Source organism: Aedes albopictus, chromosome 3, assembly GCF_035046485.1.
Source record: "Aedes albopictus strain Foshan chromosome 3, AalbF5, whole genome shotgun sequence".
Taxonomy (NCBI): domain Eukaryota; kingdom Metazoa; phylum Arthropoda; class Insecta; order Diptera; family Culicidae; genus Aedes; species Aedes albopictus.
In genome coordinates, this window is record NC_085138.1 from 229,203,844 (window position 1) to 229,228,977 (window position 25,134).

Consider the following 25,134-nt stretch of genomic DNA (forward strand, 5'->3'; position numbering starts at 1 on the left):
TCGTTAAGCTGATGATCGTTTTTGGTGTAGAATCATGCCATGAGTTCAAAAACGCGAAGGAAAAAAATTACAGTAGAGCGGAAATTTTTCCGACTTTCCATACAAAGTTGATGATTTGAAATCTATTTTTGTTCTATTTTTAAGCAAAGTCGCTCACTTCACACATCTCATTCTCCGTAATCAATGCTCCGATTGAGCTGCATTTTTTACTGTAACTCGCCTACATATGATATGTCAAATAAACGTTGAGAAAGAATTTTTAAATTGTTTTTTTTTTTCTTATTAAAAATACATTTCTACATATATTTTTGGAAAATTTGCTAAAATTTAAGGAGATCGTCTCTAAAACTCGTCAATATCTTGAATTTCATCAATCTGACGCGAAACCTGCATTCATATGGTCGAATGGTATCATAATCAGCTTTAAATTTATGGAAAAAGATTCAAAATTGGTTGAACAAAACACAAGATATTTGAATTTTATTATAAACTAGCTGCCCCGGCAAACCTTGTCTTGCCGTCTTGCCAAGTTGTGGTGCTTTGACAATTGTTAAGGGCATTGCATCATGGCACTCTAGATTGGTTTCATTTCAATCGTGTTGATTTCCTTCCCAGCTCTCAAAAATCAGTACTTTATCAATTTTCTTACTTTTCTAGTTGATTTTCGTAACTTTTTGTACATATAAACACAGCCAACACGAATACGAACCGAACCGTGCAAGAGTCAAGCTGATCGGTTCATCCGTTCTTGAGTTTTGTTGCCTCAAAGGGACTTCAAACTCATTTTTATATATATAGATTCCATATTTTAAAAAGTTGTAAAACTCGATATTGAGCTAAAACTTAAAAACTGTCTACTTTAAATTTTTTGAAGCACGGTTTCGAAATCAGCGCTAAATTATGCTTCAAAAATTTTGATCGTTGACAGAAGTTCACGACTTTCGTTTTATTTTGTAAACTTGTGTAATTTATCCATCTTTTCATGTATATATACTAGTATGGGACACGCTTGTATGGAAAAAATAAATCCTCGCTCCAGTCGACTTTTTAGATCCCATTTTGGTCCCATATGAACTATACACAATTTCAGCGCAATCGGTGAAACTATAATTTAGCGCAAGCGGTTCAAAGTTTGCATAGGATTTACTATGGGAAAAGTTACACTTTCAAACAAAAAATCCCACAGGTCACCCTTTGTCTCCTTAATTCAAATCGATCAACGCTTCTTGTAGAATAATCATTTATGAAACTTTCCTTCGAAGACCGCAAAACGATTGGATGCTTGTGGAAAAAGTTATTGATTTATTACTGATTAGTGATCCAACGAACGGCTTTTTGTTTTGTTTTATCAGCAGCACTGCTGCTGCCGTTGTTGCATGGGGTGGCGGGAGGCATCACCACCCCCAGAAACAGCAGCAGCCAAGGCAGCAGTTACAGTGCTGCTAATAAAACAAAACAAAAAGCCGTTCGTTGGATCACTAATCGGTAATAAATTAATAACTTTTTCCACAAGCATCCAATCGTTTTGCGGTCTTCGAAGGAAAGTTTCATAAATGATTATTCTACAAGAAGCGTTGATCGATTTGAATTAAGGAGACAAAGGGTGACCTGTGGGATTTTTTGTTTGAAAGTGTAACTTTTCCCATAGTAAATCCTATGCAAACTTTGAACCGCTTGCGCTAAATTATAGTTTCACCGATTGCGCTGAAATTTTGTACAGTTCATATGGGACCAAAATGGGATCTAAAAAGTCGACTGGAGCGAGGATTTGATGGTTGTCCCATACTAATATATACTGCCGCCACTCACACAACAGTCCCATCTTTGCTGGGTTTCCTATTCATATGGGACTGTTTTGCGAATGGGGGCAGTATAGATGTGTTGAAATTCATTAAAATATCATTAATGGACCACACGCATTGGTATATCGAAGACTTTACTCTTAAGTCAAAATTTTCCGGATAGTTCACAAGATGATTGGGGTTTTCGTATATTTGGTAGCGATAATAATGAAACTTGCGATCTTTCTCTGCTATCTGCGTACTCTTCAAACTCGAATGAATAAATTTATTTAGCAGAAGTTTGTAGCGCCGAGGGGAAGTGACGAAAAAGACAACGAATGAACTGCAAATATACGGTACTGAGACATATGCTTTTTTTCGCTTTTCAGTAACAATGGCCTTTGGAAAACAATTAACAACTTTTACTTGACGCATTTCGTTCACCATTTATGTTTTATTACGTACATGCCATACAACAAATATTTTTTAACAATAAGATCAACTTTGACTATTTATATATTTATAATCACATGCAATGATTTGTCCCCAATAAATAATTTTCCAGTGACCCTTCCCAAGCCCTAACACCACCCGCACTGTCCTAACGTTATCTTTGTCCCGCTAAAATTTTATCATTCCGGCCTGCTTCCTTGAAGGATTTTAACATTTCAAGACGCGCGCTGTTGTAAAAAGTACAACACTACCAAAAAACCTCGCTCTTCGTATACAACGCAAGCGCGGTGCAATTTCGGTTAAGAAGCACAATTTCACATTGATCGTTATTATACTGTCAACCTTTTTAATACGGAATTTGGTTTTGATAATACTGTATCATATCATAGGTTCTGGTTCGGAAGTTCTGGTACGAATTGCGTATAACACCCAACATATGCGCCGCTGCTTCCTTGTTGTTTTTGGTTGGCACGAATCGTTGCTTGAGCAGCGTAATGGTTTGCCCCCGGAAGCAGGGCAATCCCGTGTCCAGCATCAGCGAAACCAGCGTAACGATTGCATCCTGATACGGTCGAATGGCCAAGAACGACTGCACGCACAGATCGCAGAACCATTTGAAGGGTGCTGCTTCCATTTTGCCACCCATCACCATCACCATCTCGTCGGTGAGCTTGAGATCGGGCTCGAAACCGATGTTCCCGCCGGGTGACGATTCGAACATGAAGCCAAAATCTGGAAGGTAATGCGGAGGGAATACGATTAGAAAGAGAAGTTCTTCCGTTGGGCAACTAGGACTAACCAATATGAATGATGTGCCCGTCTTTGTCGATCATAATGTTTCCGTTGTGTCGATCCTTGATCTGCAGCAGATAGCCAATCACCGAATAGGCAGCCATCGATTTCACAAAGTTGCTTCGAGCCACTTGGAATTCCTTCGATGTTTCATCGCCATACTGGTGCAAGAAGTATTCATACAAACCGGAGTCCGTTTGTCGTCCTAGTTGATCACGCGATTTCGCGTTCGGTACACACTCAATCACGCCACACTATGTAAAAAAAATCGTGTTATTGATAGTTGCTCAAATTATAATACGTTGAGTTCGCTTACCCCTGGAGCAGTTGCCACAACGCGGTACGGAAACAAGAACAACTCCAGTCCCACTTGTTGGAAAATGTTCTTGAAAATTGAGATCACTTGCAAAGCCAACATGTCCTGCCGAACATCATCGCCCACCTTGAAGATGGCTGCCTGCCACGTTTCCGGTCCCATCGAGCTTAGCCTGGGTCCATCCAGTTGGCTGTTTGGATTGTTGGACACCTCCATTGCCATACTTTCCAACTCGTTTATGCCACACCGATGTACCCGGAACCGTGCCAGGTAGGGAGCTTTCGCTGCACTCTGCATCGGTGTTCCGCTATTGTAGTCGATATCAAGGACCATCGCTTCCGGATTGGACGGAAGGTAGCATCCGGCTTGAACCTTGATTCGGCTGAGTGCATCCAGACAAGCCTTTTTCCGCGCCTGGCCTTTGGGGAAGGAACGAATTTCTCCGCTTACGGCTAAAGTGGAAAACAAAAGTCTTGGATTATGTCTACCGCTTCTACAGAATATAACATTCTTCAAAGAAGGAGACCGTAATGTTGTAAGCTCTTTTTCGATATTTTCGTTATTCCGCTTTTTAATGGGGAACCGATTTTCGTTCATTTTGAATCTTTGCCAACGCTTTTAGTAATAATTGTAATCGTGAGCTACATCTAAGATGGTCTATCCTTTATGCAGTTTATGGGGCCAGCCCAATACTAACCTGTAATTTTTCCGAAGAAGTCAAATTCGCGCTCATAGAATCGTTTGGCCGGCCCGGATAGCGAAGCGATGATATTCTGCGATAACGCTTCCAAACCATCGTACAGAACAGCTGATGCAAAAAAAATAAAAAAATATCAGTAAACTCGACCTGTAAAGGAACAAGCTTATAAGTTCCGAAAACTTACGATCTTTGTGGTGCATTTCCTCATCGATGTACATGTTGGTTTGCATATTCCAAATCAGTTGATGGGCAACGATTTGCGATCTCTTGGAGATGTGCTTGATGAACTCTACCACGTAGCCCATCTGCGGGAGAAAAGGACAATAAGATTACGGATGTGCAACGAAGAAGGACTGGGCGGTCTACCAACGTACCGTGTCATGTCGCAAGGCCTGCACCAGCTGGGGAATGTAGGGAAGAACGGCTTCAGCTGGGTACGAGTTCAAAGTCGTAACGGCGTACTGTGCGGTCAACGGATGCGTGGGGAACTGACGTGAGAAATAGGATAGTGCTTGGATGGGATTGACGCGAGCCCAGGTCAACATGTACACCAGTTCAGGTGCTTCGTTGAGTAGGGTTCGCGTGGTGACGAGATATTTCAGCGCTTCCGGAATGTTAATCACTGCAAGTGGATCCGAACAAACGAGTCGGGTTACTTCATCTTCAATGGTTTCGGCGTTTCGTATGCGTTGCGGTAGGAATATGGCCAGCGCCGGGTTATAGGACCATGCGAGCCTAGTGTAGTCGCGCCACACGTTCAGCTTCACTGGACGAGCTCTCCACTCGGCGACAGCCTCTTCGCCAGCTATCTGCAATTCCGGAGATGACAGAGGATTTGCCCAAATAAGCATGAATTCAATTTCAACGGCTAGCAATTCCAGGATTAGGTTCCGCTTCTTCATGTAGTCTTTGTCGTAGGCATCTTTTTGATAAGGTGGGCGCTTGATACGATTAGACCGTTTTGAGAGGGTCGATGTTGAATGAGGAATGGTGTTGTACCAACCGGCGTTTCCGCTGCTAGTGGAGCGCGCTACTTCGCTTCCGGCTAAAGAGACTGTATCTAGAGATTTGTTAACCGACAGATTCTGGGACGTGGGATGCAAATCGTAGTCGCTAACTTCCGAAGCAACCAAGTGTTTCTTCTCGCTGCGCATAGTTTGCCAAAATTTGAGCAAGATAGATATATCCTCCAGCAGTGCTTCTCGGGATTGGCTTGGACAAAGCTGTGGTCCACAGAAGTAATCCAGTGCGTTGGCGTAGATGCGTTCACGTAGTATGTTCCGAGCTAGCGACTTGGGAATGGTATTCCCCTGTAGAAGAGATAAACCGCACTGGAGAAGCTTAAACCGACAGCCAACCGTCGAGATATGTCTTGTCATTTTGAAGTCCCGACTGAACGGTAAACAGCGATGAAGTAACATACAGAACATTTCGACCTTATCCCGGTTACAATACTTGGCTGTGTCGACCATTTCAGAGAGGAGCTGCAACCAAATTAGATGCGGAGCTACAACAATCGGCTTGGGGACCAACTTGCAGCTCTCGTATGCAGCCAGAGGACTAGTAATATCAACTTCCTCAGTGAACAGCCCTATTCGTTTATCAAACGTGGTTTGCCATGCCGTAACCATCTCTTGGATGAAACAAAGTTCAAGATCTTGCCGAGCGGTTAGGATCCACTGCCAACACTCTACGGCAGTTTCCATAGCTGATTCCGTGAACAGTTGCACTTGCGATGAGGATATGGCATGCAGTAGCTTTCGATTTGCGCTTGAACATAGAATGAGATAAGCTGTGGCTCTCCATAGAGCTCCCCTATGTTTTGCATCACTTTTTTCAGCACAAGCATCCCAGATATCTTTAACCAAACGGTCAGCCAAGCCCTTCTTTTCCTCATCTTCCAAAACCGACAACAATCCGGAAATTTCTCCTGCGTATTTGCTACGCAAGCACAATACCGAAACGAACTTGGACGTATCGCTGTTGACACAATGCGGGCGTTTCGAAGTCGACTGGATACTGGCGGTGGCGACCCACGTGTGGAGAATAGAATCCACTGCCAGAGCCAAACCGCTGTGGTTCGACAATGTCGTCGTTGGTACCTGATTGGGATACTCTTGAAGATGGCTCCTGGTAGATTTCGGTGCCCATTTCATAGCTTCGCTAACAATACCTTGACAACGGTCGGCAAAATCCTTGACACGGCTCTCCCGAGCAGGTAAACTGTCCATCAGCTGCAGAGTGTAGGGCGTGGAAGCAACTCTCAAAGTTGGAGTTTCTTCATTCGGATCCAGAGTCAGAGAAAATGCTAGCAATTGAAGTACATCCAGCATGCACCACAGAACTTTGCGATTCCACAATAAGTGAGGGAATTTATCAACTAGTTGTGATAGGTACTGATCTGCAACAAGCTGAATCTGCTTGTGGATGTGATTGAAATACACCAACAGCAGCATTGCTTGGGATTCAAGAACTTTTTCCCGGACATCGTCCTGCGCTAGAAGTACGCTTCTAAATTTCTCGAAAACTTGATCACCAATGCATCGGATACATTGCCACATGCCATACTTATCTTTCAGTAAGGCATTATCACAAAGATAATTCAATATTGGTTCCAAACTAGGTTCGGCCGCATTCTCCACTCGCAATATTTCCAACCAATAGACACTCAACAAATATGTACATTGCGCAAAGGTCAATTTATTGATGCACTGGGTAATATCTGCCGGAGGGTGATCCAACAGGACCAGAATCTGACTCCGTAGCTCGTTCAAGCTGACACTGTCCGAGCGGATCGCCGATGTGTAGTTCAGCTCTCGCATCTCCGATCGGTGAGCGATTTGCGATATCAGCAGAGGAGATTTCGCCGCAATTTGCTGTACCCCTTGGTACCAATCCGACGGCCACAGGCGAGCATTGGTGAAACCCATCACCACACAGTACAGCCAAAAGTCTTTGAACAGCTTATGGAGCCGTTGTTTCGGGTTTTTGATCGGCGGTAGACGTCTCACTAGGACCTGCAAATGAATTAATTATGCAGTATTTTTTTTTTTTAATCGTGACATGGCTCAATCTTATGCAGAAACATATTTACAAACTCGATTTTGCTTTTCTTTGGATCACGACTTTTCAAAAAAATCGTGAAAATTGCTTCACGTAATAAATGGTCAACCCCTAACGGTGCCAGTACCTTCAACTGTTGAACAGGGTAACGAGGAAGACATCATTTCATTACGTACGGCGGAAATGTCAATCGAGCGTGCGAAGACTTCGATTTCCAATGATTCCAGTCCGTGTATGTACTTGTACACTGTACAGGTATACGCAAGGAAGAGTTTGATTTTACCATATGAAGATGAGCCACGCCAATACCCTTTGGGCATAAACTACGTAGACTCTTAGTGGGAAAGGGCCCGTTGTCTAGATCCAAAAAAAAATTCAAAATTTTGCATGAAGAACGAAAGTTTATGAGAACTGAGACGACCAAAAATTAGTCTACGTAGTTTATGAACAGCCATTCCATAAAACTTACCGCAATCACCGGGATCAGCATTCCCAAGTTTCCAGCACTGGAACTGGCCTTCTGCGCACCGGATGTACTATCGTAGGACCGTTCACCTTCCAACCCGATCTGGACGAACAGTTCCAACAGCTTGCCCAACAAGTCCAACATTTCCAGCTCGCCCTGAATGTTGGCGGCAATGTTGGCTAGCGCGTTGACCACCGCATCCGACACGTGGTGGTAGGATTTCCTGTAAACACTTTTGAATTTAAGCCAACCAAAGTGGGAAGGGGGAGAGTCCGGAAGTCGTGTATGCGTGTGTAGGGGCGGGATGTGAATGTTTGTGTATGCAATAGTGGGTGTCATTTGGTTGGGGGTAGAGACAGAGAAAACTTCAATTAGAAATATCCTTGGACGATACCATATCTATAGAGCACGGGGTACAAACACTATATGCAGATGGGAAGGTTTTCAGGAGGAGAGAAGAAGACATTGCGCTGGGTATTATTTACAACGTCTCGACGGATGTGGTCACGCGAGTGATAGGTAGTGATAAATCACAGGAGCTGCGCTAGGATACATAGTGAATATTGAAGAACTGATGGACCATGCATGCAAAAAGGTAAGGTTATAGGTATTCAATGCTGGGCATTGTTCTGGATACAGTGTTTTAACTGTCGTTCAATTTTGTTGTTAGATTTGGCTCATTCTAATATGATGGCTGGAAGTGGACAATACAAATGTTCGAGTTTTCAAATGCACCACAATTTCAGCATTTGCTTGTTGTTAGCTTCTTTATTTAATGTCTCATGAATTTCACCTGAAACTGATTTGTATACATCAGGAAATCCTATTTCAATTTTGAACACATCGCTCGGTATGTGCGGTCGCGAAGCGATCGTTATCATGAAGTCGAAATGATAAATTTCGTTTTTCGCTCACTCTTTGTGCATTCTTATTGCTGAAGCTTCACGATATGCATATGAATGAAATATTTCTTATCATGAATGCGGGTTACGGGTGCATAAGTGGCATCATAAATCGTGATGAATAAAATTTATCGCAACTTGTAACATGATCCGATAACGATAGATTCCGCGATAAAACGTGCATTAGATGCTTTGATTGCTCTGTGATACGAGCACAGTGCGAGGGTGTCGCCTCATGCTACTGCGAGAACAATCCCAAGCATCACACATGGTTACAAAACAGTCACGGAAGCGCATGTAAGGGTTGCACAGAAGTCACCCTTACACACGCTGCCGTGACTGTTTTGTAATCATGTGTGTTGCTTGGGGTGGCTATCTTTGATTATTCGTATCGTGTATTTAGACTAACATTTGAAAAGGGCGAAACAACCATTGCAAATTCTCACTTGTTCCGTCTCTCCTAGACGTATTTCAATATTTTTATGCAAACTTTTCCCGTTAACAGATAGAGGGGAGTCAGATCTATCTGTTACTGGTAAAAGATTTCATGAATAATGGGGGGTAAGCCTAGGAGGGACAGGAGAAACAGAAATTCGAAATGGCTGTTACGCCCTTTTCAAATGTTGGTCTAGATTTATCGTTAGAAGTGATTTTCTTCCATCCTTGATCCTGGCTTTGCTCATATATCCAAAGGGACAAATACTCCAGATCAGGCGCACTCGTTACCGAAGTTTCAAATTCATTAGGTTCATTTCAAAGATTAGGTCCTCTTGAAAACGTGAGTAAGGGTTAAATCGGCCATTGTGGCAGTCATATTTATATTATTTGATGTTTAACCTCAAAGCTCACAGAAACCGGAGATTTCTACATAATTATCAAAAAATCGCAGAGCGGACTAGTAAAAAGTTAAAGGTAATCTTTGAAAGAAGTCGTAGAAAAAAGTGCTGAGACTTTTGGACAAATTATGGATGAAGTTTTCAGGATTGTTGAGAGCGTTTAGAGTAAAATCCTTTAAGGGTAGAGACGAACCAGCCAAGGGCTGAAAATTTCTTAAATAAAGACAAATCAGTCAATCAAATCAATCCTTTAAGGGTACTCTAGAAAATTCCCATTAATAATTTAAATTGAGAAATTTCTGGCGGAATGCCGATATCACATCCAGGGGTAATTTCTAACAATGGCTTACAATAATTATTTGCAGAATTACTGAACGACTTTTGAGAAAATTTTCGGCAAAACTCGATTAAATTCCTGGTGAAACTTGAACTATTGGATAGTTTTCCGACAAAACTGACAGAGAAATTCATGAAAAAATAAGATAATTGTTTTGTTTTTCGAACATGTAACATGTTCACACTTGTAGATGATACAAATACCAAGTGATTATTGAAAAGAGTATTTGAAGTAGAAGTTAATTAGGGTATAATTCATTTAAGACTTCTTCCAAGGAATTTTCTGATGGATATTTTTTTTTGAGAACTGTTAGCATATTTCCTAGCAGTGTTTTCGTAAAATTGCGATGAAGTGATAGGCTTAAGTTGTTAGTTTATGCAAAAAAAAGGAAACGCGAGACATTATTGGTGAAAGGACGAAACTCGTAAAACAAACAAATCATATAAATATGGTTTGAGCTATTTACAAAAATCTAGAGATGTGCCACCGTTGCAGCCTAGAAAAATTCACGGTAAAATATTAGGATCATTCTGGCAGTCTGAGATCAAAGAGGAATAAAAAAGGACCATATCCAAGCAGTGAAAATAAATCAATAGCAATAAACAAAGATCGGTCTCTAGATAATAATCGAAGGAATCCAGAGGAAAACATGCCATCTTACCTCTGTTCCGGATTGGTGGAATAAGCCAAGGACGCTGCTTGCACAGTTACTCTGGAAAACATCTTCATAATTTCTTCAAAAACCTGTGGTTCACACTTGGAGATGATCATGCACCCCAGTTGGTCCACAATTAGAACGTTTTGTTCGGATGGTACCTTGCAGAAGCGCTGAATGAAGAACTGAAGGATATTGTTCGTTGTTTTCGGTGTATCCTTCAGGGCAACTGCCACGTGGCCCAACATAACGATAATGTTTAACGACACTAGACTGGATTCGCTTTCTTGCTTTTCCACGGTGAACAACCGGTTCGATACGTTGGCCACCAACGCTGGCACGCAGTACGGATCGAGCGCATGGGCGGCTTTCAGCGCAATGGAAAGGTTCTCAATTGCGGCATCTCGTAGCGCTTCGAAGGCCTCGTGGGCGGATTTGGTGAGACCCTTTCGTTGATTTGGTTGCTGGTCGAATGCTTTGAAGTCGGATCCTTGAACTGTAAAAAAGGGGGAAAATTAAAGATCATCCAAGATTGAGTCTATCGTAATGCAATGACTCTTTTTATCTGTATTAACAAGATTTTTACTGCATTTTTCTAGGCATAATTGTTCCATTTTATATGGGATTCCCATAAAACATGGGACAAGAACTCACATTTTGTGAGTTTTTTCGGGAATGGGATTCGATCAAAGGTCCTCGGAATGATAGCTATGGGTTCTAACCATCCAACCAGGTCCTCTACACAATGCAATGAGGGGGCATCCATTTAGTACGTCACGCTAAAAATGAGAATTTTTGACCCCCCCTCCCCCCTTCGTACGGGTTTTTCCTATACTTAATACATTGCTTGTCACACTTTTCAGAACCCCCCCTCCCCCCTCTAAGCGTGACGTACTTTATGGATGTCCCCTGACTATATTTGAGCATAGATGACCGCACAATTCGTAGTTGCTACTCCGTGATTGACCAGAGCAATCGAAATTGCACAAGGAACCAATGAATAGGGCTTGGGACTAGCTTACTATTCTCAATGTACACAGGTCGAGAGCTCTCAACTTTAATAAGGTCAATAACGGCGCCGGCCACGTCCTTACGGTCATCGAGGATGGAAGGGAATGTTAGTAAGACAAACGTTGTTATAAAGACCGCGAATCGCTGCATCTCCACGTTTGTCTCAGGAAGGATTTTTTTTTGTTAGTAGGGTAAGGTACATTGTCAGTCCGGGAGTCACCTATGGTTGGTGATATGATTTGACAATGGATCAATATACACAAACCGCCGTTAACAACCGACCACTTTTCGACGCAAGAACTAGCCAGAAAGAAAATTCTATCGCGCGTCTCCACTCCACTAGGGAGCAGAAACCTTTAGTCTATTCCACACAGAAATACACTGAACGCGACTCACTTGTCGACGCCCGGATTTTTTTCTCGACCGGCGAACCCGAAGTAACATTTTTCACTCTTTTGTGTAAATGCAAAAATGAAAGAAAATATTTATTATCAACTAAAAGTGTATTGGAAACTAGCGCCGAAGGGAAGCGAAAAATTCGGAACCAACTCGAACCACGGCGCGCGCACATTCGTCCCGTCGTCGGAGCCCCGCAGAGAGAAGAGAAAAAAAAAATATCGCAAAAATCTAGCAAAGCCAGCGCGTGAAGCTTTGCTGCTGCCGAACTACCCACACTACTGACTGCTTGGCGTCCCGTCGTCGGAGCCCCGCAGAGGGAAGAGGAAAAAAAAATCGCAAAAATCTAGCAAAGCCAGCGCGCGAAACTTTGCTGCTGCCGAACTACCGCACACTACTGACTGCTTGGCGTCCCGTCGTCGGAGCCCCGCAGAGAGAAGGGGAAAGAAAATCGCAAAAATCTAGCAAAGCGAGCGCGCGAAACTTTGCTGCTGCCGAACTACCGCACACTACTGGGGACTACGAAGGTTGATGAGCCGGGAAACACTCTTTCTTCCTACGGGGTTTCTTATGGGAGTATGAGTGAAAAAAAAAACAAAAAATCTTCCCTCCTTCACTTTCTCACAGAAAACCGCAAACAAAATCATCACCTTCGTAGTCCCCAACTGACTGCTTGGCGTCCCGTCGTCGGAGCCCCGCAGAGGGAAGAGGAAAAAAAAATCGCAAAAATCTAGCAAAGCGAGCGCGCGAAACTTTGCTGCTGCCGAACTACCGCACACTACTGACTGCTTGGCGTCCCGTCGTCGGAGCCCCGCAGAGAGAAGATTTGATGTTAATCCAAAAAATAATCACAGTTTATAAATCAGTCGTTTGATTAACATAGTGGTCAACATTATGCTGATTTAAGATGCAGGTAAGGTTGCATTTTTTGCTCATAAAACGCTAGGTTGGGATGCGATCTTGCATCCAAATGTAAAAAAGTTCAATCAAACTTGCATCTTATCACTTTAATTTGAAGAAGAGAGAGTCGATGAAGAGAAATCGATCATGTTACTTTCGCCATTATTTCAACTCAATCTAGAAATGTACTACCTATTTTTTTTTAGGTTTTAAGAATGGTTTATCCGCCTTTAGAATGTACTATTTATGAGCATTCGACAACAGAGATAAATGCAATCCTTTGATCGAATACTTCCTTCGTTGCTGTTCATCCTTTATAAAGTACCGTAAACCGGTGTTAAATTGATCAGCGGGGTGACATTGATCATTCGGGAACTAGATTGTAATTCCATTCTACCTAGCAACTTCTTTCAATGTGTGTCTTACTTAGATAAAACCGTTTATAATAAATACTAGATTGTCACTTCACTAGTATTACCTGCGATCTTTCCGTGTTAACATTTTTATAGAATCTATATTGTAATGTAATGTAGCTATTCTAGACAAGAATAATAAATTATTCTTGTCTAAAATAGCTGTTAGATTTTGTTAAAAAAGCAATTTAATGTGGCTGAACTCGCTTATTTCATAGGAAATTTCCTAACTTCAGGTGTTTACGTGTCCATTGAAAAAGTAAATTTAGCTTTTTAATAGCCAAATTCACAAGTTGTAAAAGTTTTGACCATTTATTCGTGTTCAGAAGGTCAAAATTGAGTGGAAAAGGCAATTTAAAATTTTGCCTGATGATGCTGATCAATTTCACCCCAATGTCATATTTTCATTTTTTTTTTGGATTTGAAGTTATTTAACTTTATGTTGAACCAAAATTGTGTTTCGTGTTTTATAAAGATCCACCCAATACTGATTTTTATGAAATTTTGTTGACAATTTTTACATTGGTGCTAACGTTATCAGCAGCAGCAAGTTGTTTATAAGAGATAAATTTGATCCCGGTTTACGGTACCTGAGAATACCTGACATGACCTAACTGAAGTTACGTTTTGATTTCAAAGAAGAATAGAGACGAATGCCCCTTCTGGGTAAAGTCTCTCAAAACAAAAAAAAAATCAAAGAAGGTGGACAACAACTAAAGATTTGCATCCAAAAAACTTCCAATAGCTTCAGAAACCAATCGTTTTTTTAAACTGAATTAATTTATCAACGAAATTTTCACACAGGAAATCAATATTACATCGATCTAGATGAAGTAAGTTTCTCGATACGGTTTCTGAGTATTTGGGATCGCCTGATTGAAGCCAGACCTTGAATTCATTGAACTCAGAAGACGAACTGAAAATACATGCTTTTGCATACTCGTGTTAGTTAAAACTCATATTCAACCATATGTCAATGGGAAGGTCTTGCATAAATATTTTTGAGAAAAGAATGTTTGATAACGTGTGTGAAGTTATACCTTGACTTCAGAGAACTGCAGATGGAAAACAATTACACTTCTCAGATCCGGGACCCAGCTTTGAATTGCTCTGATACGTGTGTGTGCGCAAATGCTCCGAATACTCTCAGGTTATCCGTATCCGGCTCCCTGTCGTACCATACTTCGCAGGGAGTTTTCTGGACATCCAGTGTGCTTGATGCACTACAATTTGCACTACGCTGCAGTCAAAACGGCTTTCCCCATAAACTTTTTGGTATTCCAGCATCCAACACCATCGAGCGGGCTTTATCCAGTACGAAATTAGTCTATGGTACGATCCTGTTCTTACGTTCCACAACTCCATTTTGTTGGGGGGTGTACGGAGCCGTGAATTTCATGGAAATTTCTTCTCCAAATGTTCGAAATGCCTTGCTCGTATACCCACTACCATTGTCACATCGCATCCTCGCTATCTTTAAGCCCAAATGTGCTGTAACCTTCGCATTGTATTCTTGAAAACCTTCCAAAACTTTGTCCTTGCTTTTCAGTAAATACACCACGGTGAAATGACTGAAGTCATCGATGAATAAAATGAAGAATCTCATGCGGTCATAAATTCCTGGCGTGTACTTTTCATCAACAACAATATTGTTGTTTGTTTGCAAATCAATGTCTAATAAGCATTTAGAGACGGTTCTGGAATTTCTCTAACACCATTCATATAACATATAGTACCGGGCTCCTTTTCCAAAGCGATAAAACTATACTGTAATGCCGTTTAATCGGGCCTCGATAACTTTTGTCAATAAACCACACATCGAGTCGACTTTGATGCTTTAACAATATTCTTTGTTAGGTAGGTATTGGAAACTCTCGATCGAAAAAATAAAAACTAAAATAACTTCTTTTCAACTTGAACACCAAGCATCAAGCACTGCGAGAAACTAATCGAGGTAAACATTTATTAATCCAACGGTAAAACTTTCACTCACCAACAATCCTGAATGGAGCATTTTCCTTGTCCTTTTTATTCTGCGCCTGCGATTGAGCATGAAGCTTTGTCAAGATGGGACTAGGGTCGACCAGAAAGTCTCGTAGATATGAGATCGACGTTCCCGCAATGTTGGGAAATTTCTGCGCTAATTTACCCAAACCCTATCGAACAAAAATGAAAAAAAAAAACGTTATAACAGCGAACACTTTTTCGTGGAAGAGATTACTGTTACCTCCAAGCAAACCATCAAGAGTGGCATATGATCCATCACCACTTTGTGTCCCAGTACGGAGTTGAGTTTCTGATATAAACGACTGCATAATTTATCAGCCTCTGTAATGAAAGAAAGAATTGCATTTAACAAAGTAGACAACACCAACATGTCATCTAAAATCCAAACTAAGCAAATTGCGATCACGACGAAAAAGCAGCTACAGCAAAGTGCAAACAGAAGGGATAGAGTAAAAAAAGAATAAAATCAGTCGGATATAATAACAACAATAAAAAGAACAACCAATTGGGAACAGGAGTAAATCCTCCTCGGGGGGAACCATCAAACGGAAAACACTACCACCTAGCTCCAGCAAACAAGATAAACTCTGTTGCAGTGAAGATAGAGTGTAATCATCGTCCACTGTAATTGATATAGATAGAGAAACGTAAAAAAATAGATAAAATTGAAAAAAATGGCAGGAAAAGAAATGATGAAACATGTGTACACGAAACGAAACAACACAATGAAACAAGATGACGAGGAAGCTTCTGTTGAATAATTTGAATACCATCTACAATTTAGGCAATGCTATATTTCATTTTTTTTTCACATTAAGATTTTCAAGTTGTACGTTGAAAACCTGTAAGGAATATATTAAATTTTAGCAATTTAACTTAACCATTTTTGGATTAGCATTAATGAATAAAGTTTGTTTTACATTGTACTACTGTGCTACTACCGCAACACTGAATTTAGTTTACAAAACGACAATTGCGTCGTCGCATATACTGCTTTTCTGAGTAATTTCTGGTAATTCGACACAAATTAACAAAACCCATTCCTTACCACTAGTTTTGACGACTAGGTGACTATTAAGTGAGTAAGCTATCACAAATAACATTGCTGTCGAAGTATTAAAAATCAACAAAGGTAAAACTAACGCCCTTTTCAAGATATTGATCCAAAAATGCTACAAAAACGTTAGAATCAATTACTACTCTACTTACCCGTCTCATCGCCGATAGCCCACACCAGCAGATCAACGCACGCCGCATTGGCCATCACGTTGACCTTGTACTTGTTGACCACTATGTTTGTCGGGTCGTTCACCCGGTCCAGGGTGCTGTCGTGCTGTTTGTTTTGCAGCTCGGTTTGTCCGATCAGAAACAGTCGCTTGACAAACTCTTGCACGTCTTTGGTGAACGGAGTGGGGAGGTCTAAAACGGAAAAAAAAACTATGTCGATGAGTTCAAATTCCTAGGAACAACCTTAGAATAATGAGGAAAATGACCTGTTTGATTTTGTAGGATCTCTCTCAGCAACGTAACCATCACCAGATTGATCGTTTCGGAGACGCTCTTGTAGCCGTACGGTTTAATCTGATGTAGCGAGTAGATATCGCCCGCTTGCTCGTCTAAGTGCTCTAGGGTTTCTTTGGTAAGAAGCTTTTTGGCCAGGGCAAAAATGGCCTGCAGATGGTTTATGGGGAACTGCAGGCGATTTTTCTTTTCCGGTGAGTCACAAAACCGCATGTTCGGGAACTGATTGAAGCTGGATCCATATTTGGAGAAGAAATAAGTCGTCGGGTCATACGGTACCGAGTAATAGGAATTAAGTTTCTTTGCGTTATTCTTAGGCGTCTTTTCTTCATTCAGCTCAGCAGTCAAACTCCCGGACATGGACCTCGGAATAATAGATCTAAACTGGCTGATTGCGTTGTTCGATTTAGACTCTGTCCTCGCCAGTGGGGTTTCCTGGGATTTTGGTGACGGAATTTCATCTCGTGGAAACAATCGACACAGAAGAGGAGGATCAGCAGTAGCATATCTTCCCATGGATCGACCCAATCCAAGAAGCAGTGGAACTGTGGCTTTGCATAAAATAATCGGAGGAAGGCTGTTACTCTCCTTGCTTCCTTTGATCATATTTGTCAGCACGGTCAGCACCTCAACCTGGTTGACGATTATCTCGTCGCGACTTTCCGGGCATCCGACTGCAATATCCGACAGCAAGCTGTTCAAGCAGAAGCAAAACTTTTCCGCGATCGGTATCTCTGAAACACAAATCAAACCGCCTTTAGTGGCTTATTCAAGTTTTGTCTCAAGGGAAACGCATTAAGCAATAATCTGCTCGAGGCGAAACAACAAGAAAGCCCAACAACTCACTATCGATTTTGTTCAGCTTGACGTCATCGATCCACACTGCCTTGGGCAGGGCTTTCGCCAGTCGCAGCAAATAGGGGATGATTTCTTTCTCGTACTGGTAGCCACTTTCCAAGAAGTACAAACCCAAAGCGATGACCGCGTCCTGGGCCCGAGAGTCCAGGCAGAACACTCCGGCTGCATTCTCCTGCGGGCAGTACCGGAACAGTGTTTGGACCTTGAATTTTCGTCAAGCATTAGTCATGGTCTTTGAACAGAGGCAAATTGCAATAATCTCAACTTACCTTATCCCATGGTGTCGGTTTTATGCGTGCGAGAACGCGCGCTAAGCAATGGACCGTTTTTTGGAACGAAAACCTATCATTTCCTAGCATAATCTGCGTTTTTTCACAAAAAATGAATTTCACCCAAATTATTTGTTGTTGTTGTTGTTGGAGTTTCGTTTTCCGTTTGGCCCGAGGAGCTGTGCCTCATAAACGCCACTGACTAATCCCAAATTATTTGTGTATTTTCCAGTTCCAAATTTTCACCATTTGACAGTTGGTTTTTTATTTATCAAAACATAAGCTGCAGGGCTGTGCAAAATCAGTAATCCTAGCCGTATAACAGTTTGAAGTTTATGAAATTAAAAGCATCTCTATTCTCAGCAGGGGGAATGGCGCTTCCTTTGCTAACCAAAAAATCCGCATTTATCCGTTGCTAACCGTCGTTAACCGCGTCTAACTGCTGCTCAAGTTAGCAGCGGTTAGCGACGGTTAGGAACGGATAAATACGGATTTTCCGGATAGAAAAGGATATATGTCATTCCCCTTGTATATTCTTATCTATTGTGCCTTGCAGAGATTTGGCGACGATCGTACAAATGTTCAAAATCTTCTAAGGCATCGCATCCATTTATTACGTTACGCTAAAATCGACAATTTTTGACCACCCCCCTCCCCCTCTGTTACACCACCCGAGGAGCGATTCACTATTCTGCGTTACTGAATTGAAAATACACGAATGAAAATAATACACAAAAATACATCAATACACGATAAATTCAAAACAATTAAAAATACGCCAAATTCGAAAAAAATACACAAAAATGCATCAATACACGGTAATTCGAAATTGAATTAAACTAAGTCACATTCGATAAAATACACAAAAATGCATCAATGCACGATAAATTCGAAATTGAACGCCACATTTGAAAAAAAATCACCAATTCAAAATAAAATGCAAAAATGCTCAAGTGCACGAGTAAATCTTAGTAAATGCAATTATAGTTTATATTTGAGAAAAATGCTGCACATACATGAATTTGGAAAAAATGCGACGATCTTGTGGGAAAACAAAGAACATTTCGTAGATTTTGATGTTTGCATACAACGGGACTGACAAACCACCTGAAGGCTGAAGCTCCGGAAGAGGATACTTCCCTAAGCACAATCCGTCAACGAACAGCATAGATTTTTCTCGGATATTACCTCAAAGCAATGGTCCTTTACATTGCTGGAGGTTGGAGGAATAGTTTGCCGATTTCCCGGATCACATAGAGAGGAATCGCTCCGGAAAATCCTTCAAGAGGAACTTGTGCTAAGATTCGCCAAAGCTATTCCAACGGAGATAATTCCATGTGAGAACTTGCTTCGGAGATTGCAATGAAATAATTTCTTCGAAACATTCACCTTCATATTTTCCCAAGTCCTAAGATATTAACAAACAGTATTGCTTCAATAATTCGCAACAATAATTCTTCAGGCAATCCAATCAGAATTCTGTCATGTGTGCCCACCGAAATTCTTTCAGTAATCGCCTCTTCGATTCCTCCAGGAAATCCCTCGGGAGTACCCTTTTCTGTAATTCCTCCAGAAGTTCCTTTTTGGAAATTCTTCTAATAACTCCTGTTCAGATTCCTCTCGGAGTTTCTTCCAGAAATACCTCCAAGAGTTGCTTCAAAGATGCCTCCTGAGAATCCATCCAGGATATTCTTCTGAGATTTGACCATGATCATAAAGGAACTAGTAAAAGAGCTCGGGTTTCTCCTGAAAAAAAAATCAAGAGAAATTTGTGGATAAATCATCAGAATGAATTCCTGGATGGATGTCTCAGAAGGATTCTTGAGAGATATAAAGTTCGAGGAGCTATCGAAGAAGGAACTTTTTAAAGAATGCCAGAAAAAAAGAATCAAAAAATCAACTTTTGAAGGAATCCGTGAAGGAACTCCTGGAGACATTCCTGGAGAAACTCATGGAGGAAACCCAAGAAACATCCTGGAGAAATCCGAGTAAAAGTTCCAGGAAACTCATGAAGAAGTTTTTTGGAATACCCGACAAAAGTTCTTGAGCAATCCCAGAAGGAAATTTTGGAGGAATCACAAAATCAACATTTTGATGAATCTAAGAAGAAATTTCGGGAAGAGTTCCTGCGGGACCTTCTGGAGGTATTCACGAAAAAGCTCCTGAAGGAATCCAAAGAAACATTCTAATGAAACTATGTACTGGGAGAACGCTTGAAGCTCGGCTTGAAGGAACTAATTGAGGTGTTTTTGGTATACTCTCCTGGGGGAAATCAGCATCTTGATAACAGAATCGGTATATTTCAACCAGTAGTGTTTCCACAGATTTCACGTTCTCTATCTCAGAATGCCAGGAGTTCAAGCAAGATGTCGAATACCCCATCAGAATCACGAAATTTTTCTCACAATAATTGTGAATTATTCTTGCCTTGCCTTCGGACCAAGCTTCGGGCAAGCCTCCAAAATACTGTAGCTGTTTTTTATTCACTGAATTACTTTTAATAGTTAAACAATTGTTTCCATGGAATCACCAAATACTTTTTTGGAAATAATCATACTTCCTCCTCCAAAACCTGCCGGGTGCTTTCGCCGAATGTTGAGTTGGTATCGGGAAAACTAAGAAGGTTGTTGCATGCATACTTCGTTTTTGGATGACAAAATTCGCGTAAAATAAGAATATCTTGGTTATCATTCAATACAATATCCAAACACTTAAATAAATTTCAGTTTGTTTACAAACATAAGCACCAAATGCAAAATGCTTAAACCGATTAAAAAATACACATTTATTCCGAAAATACTCAATAATTGCATCAATACATATCAATTCTATTTTAATCGCAAAAGTGCAAAAAAATACACCAATACAAAAAATACATCTGAATACGCCATAAATACACAAATTCGATTTTCAATACACGGGACTGATTCGAAAATACATAAGTGAATCGCCCCTCGACACCACCCCGTCCAGCGTTATGACATTTGTGAATAAGCCCTTTTTTAACGGTTGATTCAAACATTCGGTAGTTGGTCAATTGATCACTCGCCCTGGCTTAAGCGTTTAACTGTATGGGTAAGCCTGGCTTACCGGTTAAGCCGAGGTGAAGAAATCGGCGCTAAGTGTTACGTCTGTTTGCGTTGAAAAATGCACAAAATATTCACGCTAGTTTCCACTTCATATGTACTGTGCAAAAAGATAGGACAAGTAATGAACGCCTTTTCCTATATGAATACACGGGGGTTCGGAGTCAAGCTATCAAAACAACGCGAACCGTTATAGAGGAGGCGGTAGCGTTCGGTGGTGTCGGAAATGATGAAATTTTGGATTTTGCATAATGTTTAGGCGGAAATCCGAATAGGAAATTATCTGGATACCCCTAAAGAACCCTATTGCGCACTTTTATTAACAATGGGGCACGTTCGGTGTAGTACTAGATTTGTAGTAATGAGCTGATTTTTTTGTATGGTGAGAAGGTCAATTCTCCGTTTCTGCATAGAAATGGTGCAAAAAGCGTGGATATTATGATTCCTTGCCTAATTTGATTCTGTTTGAGCAAAACTTTGGATAACTATGTTGTTTATGTTGCAAGAAATGGAGAAAACAACAACACTGTTGCCCAAAGTTTTGTCCAAAAAGCATCAAATTAAGCAAGGAATCATAATACCTTAAATAATTAATACATAGATTTGCAACTTATGAAAATAGCTGGCAACAAAACAGTAGCGCCTATCAAAGAATGGTGGTCGACGGGTGAACTACTCATTTACTCCTACCTGCGCATTTGTAGCCTGTAATTTAAGGTATCCAAGCAACCTTCTAAACAAGGTTTGAAATGTGTTATCAATTCAATCAAACAAGCTGTCAATTCGCGTTCGTGCAAATTGGAATCAAAAATATTATTTCGCAGTACGGCTTCCGGACCAAAAATTATATACAGTTCTAGTGATAAGCAGGTATGTCGCAGAATCTATGTTGGCCTTACGTAATTTTGAGCACAAACTAACACTACTTTTTTTTTCAATCAGCTTGCATGATTTGAGAAATTGGAGAAGACATTTGACGTCGTCCGCTGCTCAAATGATGCCAAAGGTTGCCGCAAGCATTTCGAGACGAAGATTTCTGAAATTCGCGTTACAAATGTCAAGGGTGAAAATTTATTGGGTTGTATTATAGCGGTTAAAAATCACTGGCACAATTTATTTTTAGGCTGAGACTAATTGAACCTTCTCTGAACTGCAATACCGTGGAGTGAAACGCATTTCAAGAAATCTCTCAATGGATGTAGCGGGAGAATTTGAACTCCATGATACGCGAGATTCTACTTCTACGACGACCCCAGCAATTCTTTTTACCATCTAGACTTCTTTTACCAATAAAAATCGTTTATTAAATGTAAGAAATGTTATTACACAGTAAACTTGCTCTACTTCAACGATGCCCCTGTGTCTACCATCTTTATCAAAACTAGCCCTGGGGGTCGTGACCAACATTTCGGAAAAAAGATGTCCAAATTTAATGACGAGGGATTGCACCTGCTGATGGACAGAGCGTGGCCCAGTAAAACAAAAATCACCATTTTAAGTCAAGTAGATTTCCCCGGGTTATTTTTAAACTGATTCCAGCACTCTTAGGCTTATTGTAGTACAACAACTTATGGCTCACCGATACATGATTAATTATTATTCCATAAAATGTGTTGGTGCGCCAGAATAGATTTCTGGAAAGTCTTTGGTTGATCAAAACACTTTTCAATGCAACCCTACCAAAAATCGATATGACTGTAAAATATTCACCGGACTAGGTTATAATGAACATAATAAAGATGTACCAGAATAAGTAGCGACACCCAGAAGTAGCCATAGGGAACGCGTAATGTTGCTGTAGGGTTCGAGGTGCAGCCCAATCCAAATAATCTCAAATTTACGATGAAGAAAAGCGACCGAGACCAATAGAGGGTGTACAAATTACGATTCGTTTAAAAGCCGATTGAGTGAACGAGGTCGCGATCATTGATTAGCAGCACGAATCTCCAGGAGCTGACGTGATCCTTCTGAAAATCCTAGTTCGGAAGCGCGTACTGCAGGTTCGTGTTGAGTTCGTCTCATTTTGTTGTCATTTGTTTTCACTCAATACACAACACGTTAGTTGCCAAGGTTTTAGCAAAACCATCCAGTGCGCAGGGTAGTTCAATTGAAAATGCGCACCTTTTTCGGTGGTTTACTTCACCCGTCGACCAACAGATGGCGTTAGGTTAGCGAAGCCAACGGCATGCATACTACGATGGTTAAGTTGGAAATCTATGTATTAATTATCTAAGATAATACCCACGCTTTTTGCACCATTTCTATGCAGAAACGGAGAATTGGGTTTTTAAATTTTAGAAAATATATTAATTTTTTGCTTTTATACGAAAGAGCACCTTTTTCTGAGCCACTATGATTTTTTTCAGATTTTTAGAACCTTATTTTGGTACCTAAAATCAATTTCAAAGCAATTTTTTGAAATCACCTTTTGACAGCTAGGCAACTGTTTGACAGCTCCGCCCAGTACAAAATCCGACGAGGGGTGATTCGACAAATCGCTCCCATACAAACTTCAAATTGATTTTTAAATAGGTTCCCGGGCTTCAAAATTCATGAAAATTTGGATTTCGGCTCAGTTTGACATGCAGATTCAGAATATCGAATTATCTCAACACCGTTAAAGAAGCCAATTGACCTTCTCACCATACAAAAATTCAGCTCATTACTACAAATCTAGTACTTCACCGATCTGTCCTATTGGGTTTTGAAATTTAGAAAAATGTATTGATTTTTTGATTTCATACGAAAGAGCACCTTTTTCTGTGCCACCATGATTTTTTTCAGATTTTAGAACTTTATTTTGATAACTAAAATCAATTTCAAAGAGATTTTTTGAAATCACCTTTTGGCAGCTGGGCTCAGGGGGAATGGCGCTTCCTTTGCTAACCAAAAAATCCGCATTTATCCGTTGCTAACCGTCGTTAACCGCGTCTAACTGCTGCTCAAGTTAGCAGCGGTTAGCGACGGTTAGGAACGGATAAATACGGATTTTCCGGATAGAAAAGGATATGTCATTCCCCTTGGCTGGGCTACTGTTTGACAGTCCGCCCAGTACAAAATACGACGAGGGGTGATTCGACAAATCGCTACCATGCAAACTTCAGACTGATTTTAAAATAGGTTCCCGGGCACCAAAATTTGCGAAAATTTGGATTCCTACTCAGTTTGGCATGCAGATTCAGGATATGAAATTATCTCAACACCGCTAAACAAGCCAATTGGGTTGTTTAATGAATAAAATATTGCAAATTTTTTTAGCCTAATCGAAAGAGCTCATTTTTCTGAATGTTACGTGATTTTATTGGATTCCAATACCTTTGTTTTGATGGTCAAATTAACAAAACAGTTTTAATTTTCGTGGATAGAATGACAGTTCAATCGATAAAATGACAGTTCGACCCGAACAAAAAAATTTCCCCATACAAACTTTAAATGCATTTTAAAAATAGTTCCCGGACTCCAAAAATTATGAAATTTTGGATTTAGACTAATTTTAGGGCGGGATATCCGATTATGACATAATCCGGATACCCCTAAAGAACCCAATTTCGCACTTATGAAGACTGAGTGCGCAGTCGAGTGGTGAACTAAATGCGCAATATTTAAAACTCAGTAGGCCATGAATAAAGCTGAGTAAATACTCTTAACTCAAATCTCTGTGAAGATTCACAGAAAAATGCTCCACGGCTTCACATAGATTTAGTAAAGAGTATTTACTCAACTTTATTCATATGACCTACACTGCAAAAACTGCAAATATTTATTTTATGTTTCGTACACATATATTTTTGCAATGTGTCTGGACAAATGATGTTTATGTGTGACACACATAACGAATTATTTTTTGGTATTTATTGTTTTGATGTGTGATCACACATAAAAACAATTCAACATGACACATAATATCAATAACATTACTTATATATTTGATAGATGTGCTCAAATGGTTTTTATATTAGATAATATAAGTTTAGCTTGGATTAATATTACAATATTGATCCAAATAGCCTAACATGATTTTAAAACATAGCGATGAGCTCATTAGAAAAGAGTCAAACATCGTATTTCACTAAAAAGTTGGTTGATTAGTTATCACCGGTGAGTGACCAATCGTTCAACTTTTCGGTTCCGAACCAGGTTTCGAATGATGCTTTAAAGTTGCGCTCTTGAGATTTCCCGACTTTCCAAAGATTGGTCAATTTGAAGCGATTGAGGAGGACGATGATTTAGGAGGAAATTACTTCACTACGAACTGCAACTCCCGCCAGCACAATATTTGGTAAACGTGTTTTAGTCGCCATCTTTTCACTTTGCGCATCGCCAGCGGCTGGGCCGGCGGCTGACACAGACACTGACGCAAACACGGTATCGC

General features: G+C 40.6%; 1 protein-coding gene across 3 annotated transcripts; it reads right to left on the reverse strand.

Moving 5' to 3' along the window:
- Positions 1–2,215: 2,215 nt before the first annotated feature.
- LOC109405134 (phosphatidylinositol 4-kinase alpha) lies at positions 2,216–17,873 on the reverse strand. Of its 3 annotated transcripts, XM_062859304.1 has the most exons (15): positions 17,677–17,873; positions 17,396–17,609; positions 16,522–17,283; positions 16,238–16,447; positions 15,588–15,650; positions 15,249–15,349; positions 15,015–15,177; positions 10,308–10,797; positions 7,575–7,794; positions 4,417–7,059; positions 4,227–4,347; positions 4,040–4,150; positions 3,343–3,794; positions 3,034–3,280; positions 2,216–2,966 (listed from the first exon to the last, which is right to left on the reverse strand). In XM_062859304.1, exons 1-15 carry the CDS (start codon positions 17,764–17,766, stop codon positions 2,581–2,583), a joined length of 6,273 nt encoding a protein of 2,090 aa, XP_062715288.1. In that variant the 5' UTR covers positions 17,767–17,873; the 3' UTR covers positions 2,216–2,580. The 3 variants fall into 3 exon arrangements, with proteins under 3 accessions (XP_062715288.1, XP_029724207.2, XP_029724206.2); XM_029868347.2 differs by lacking the exon at positions 15,588–15,650 and having other exon boundaries at positions 17,677–17,872; XM_029868346.2 differs by lacking the exon at positions 15,588–15,650 and having other exon boundaries at positions 7,575–7,803; positions 17,677–17,872.
- Positions 17,874–25,134: the final 7,261 nt, after the last annotated feature.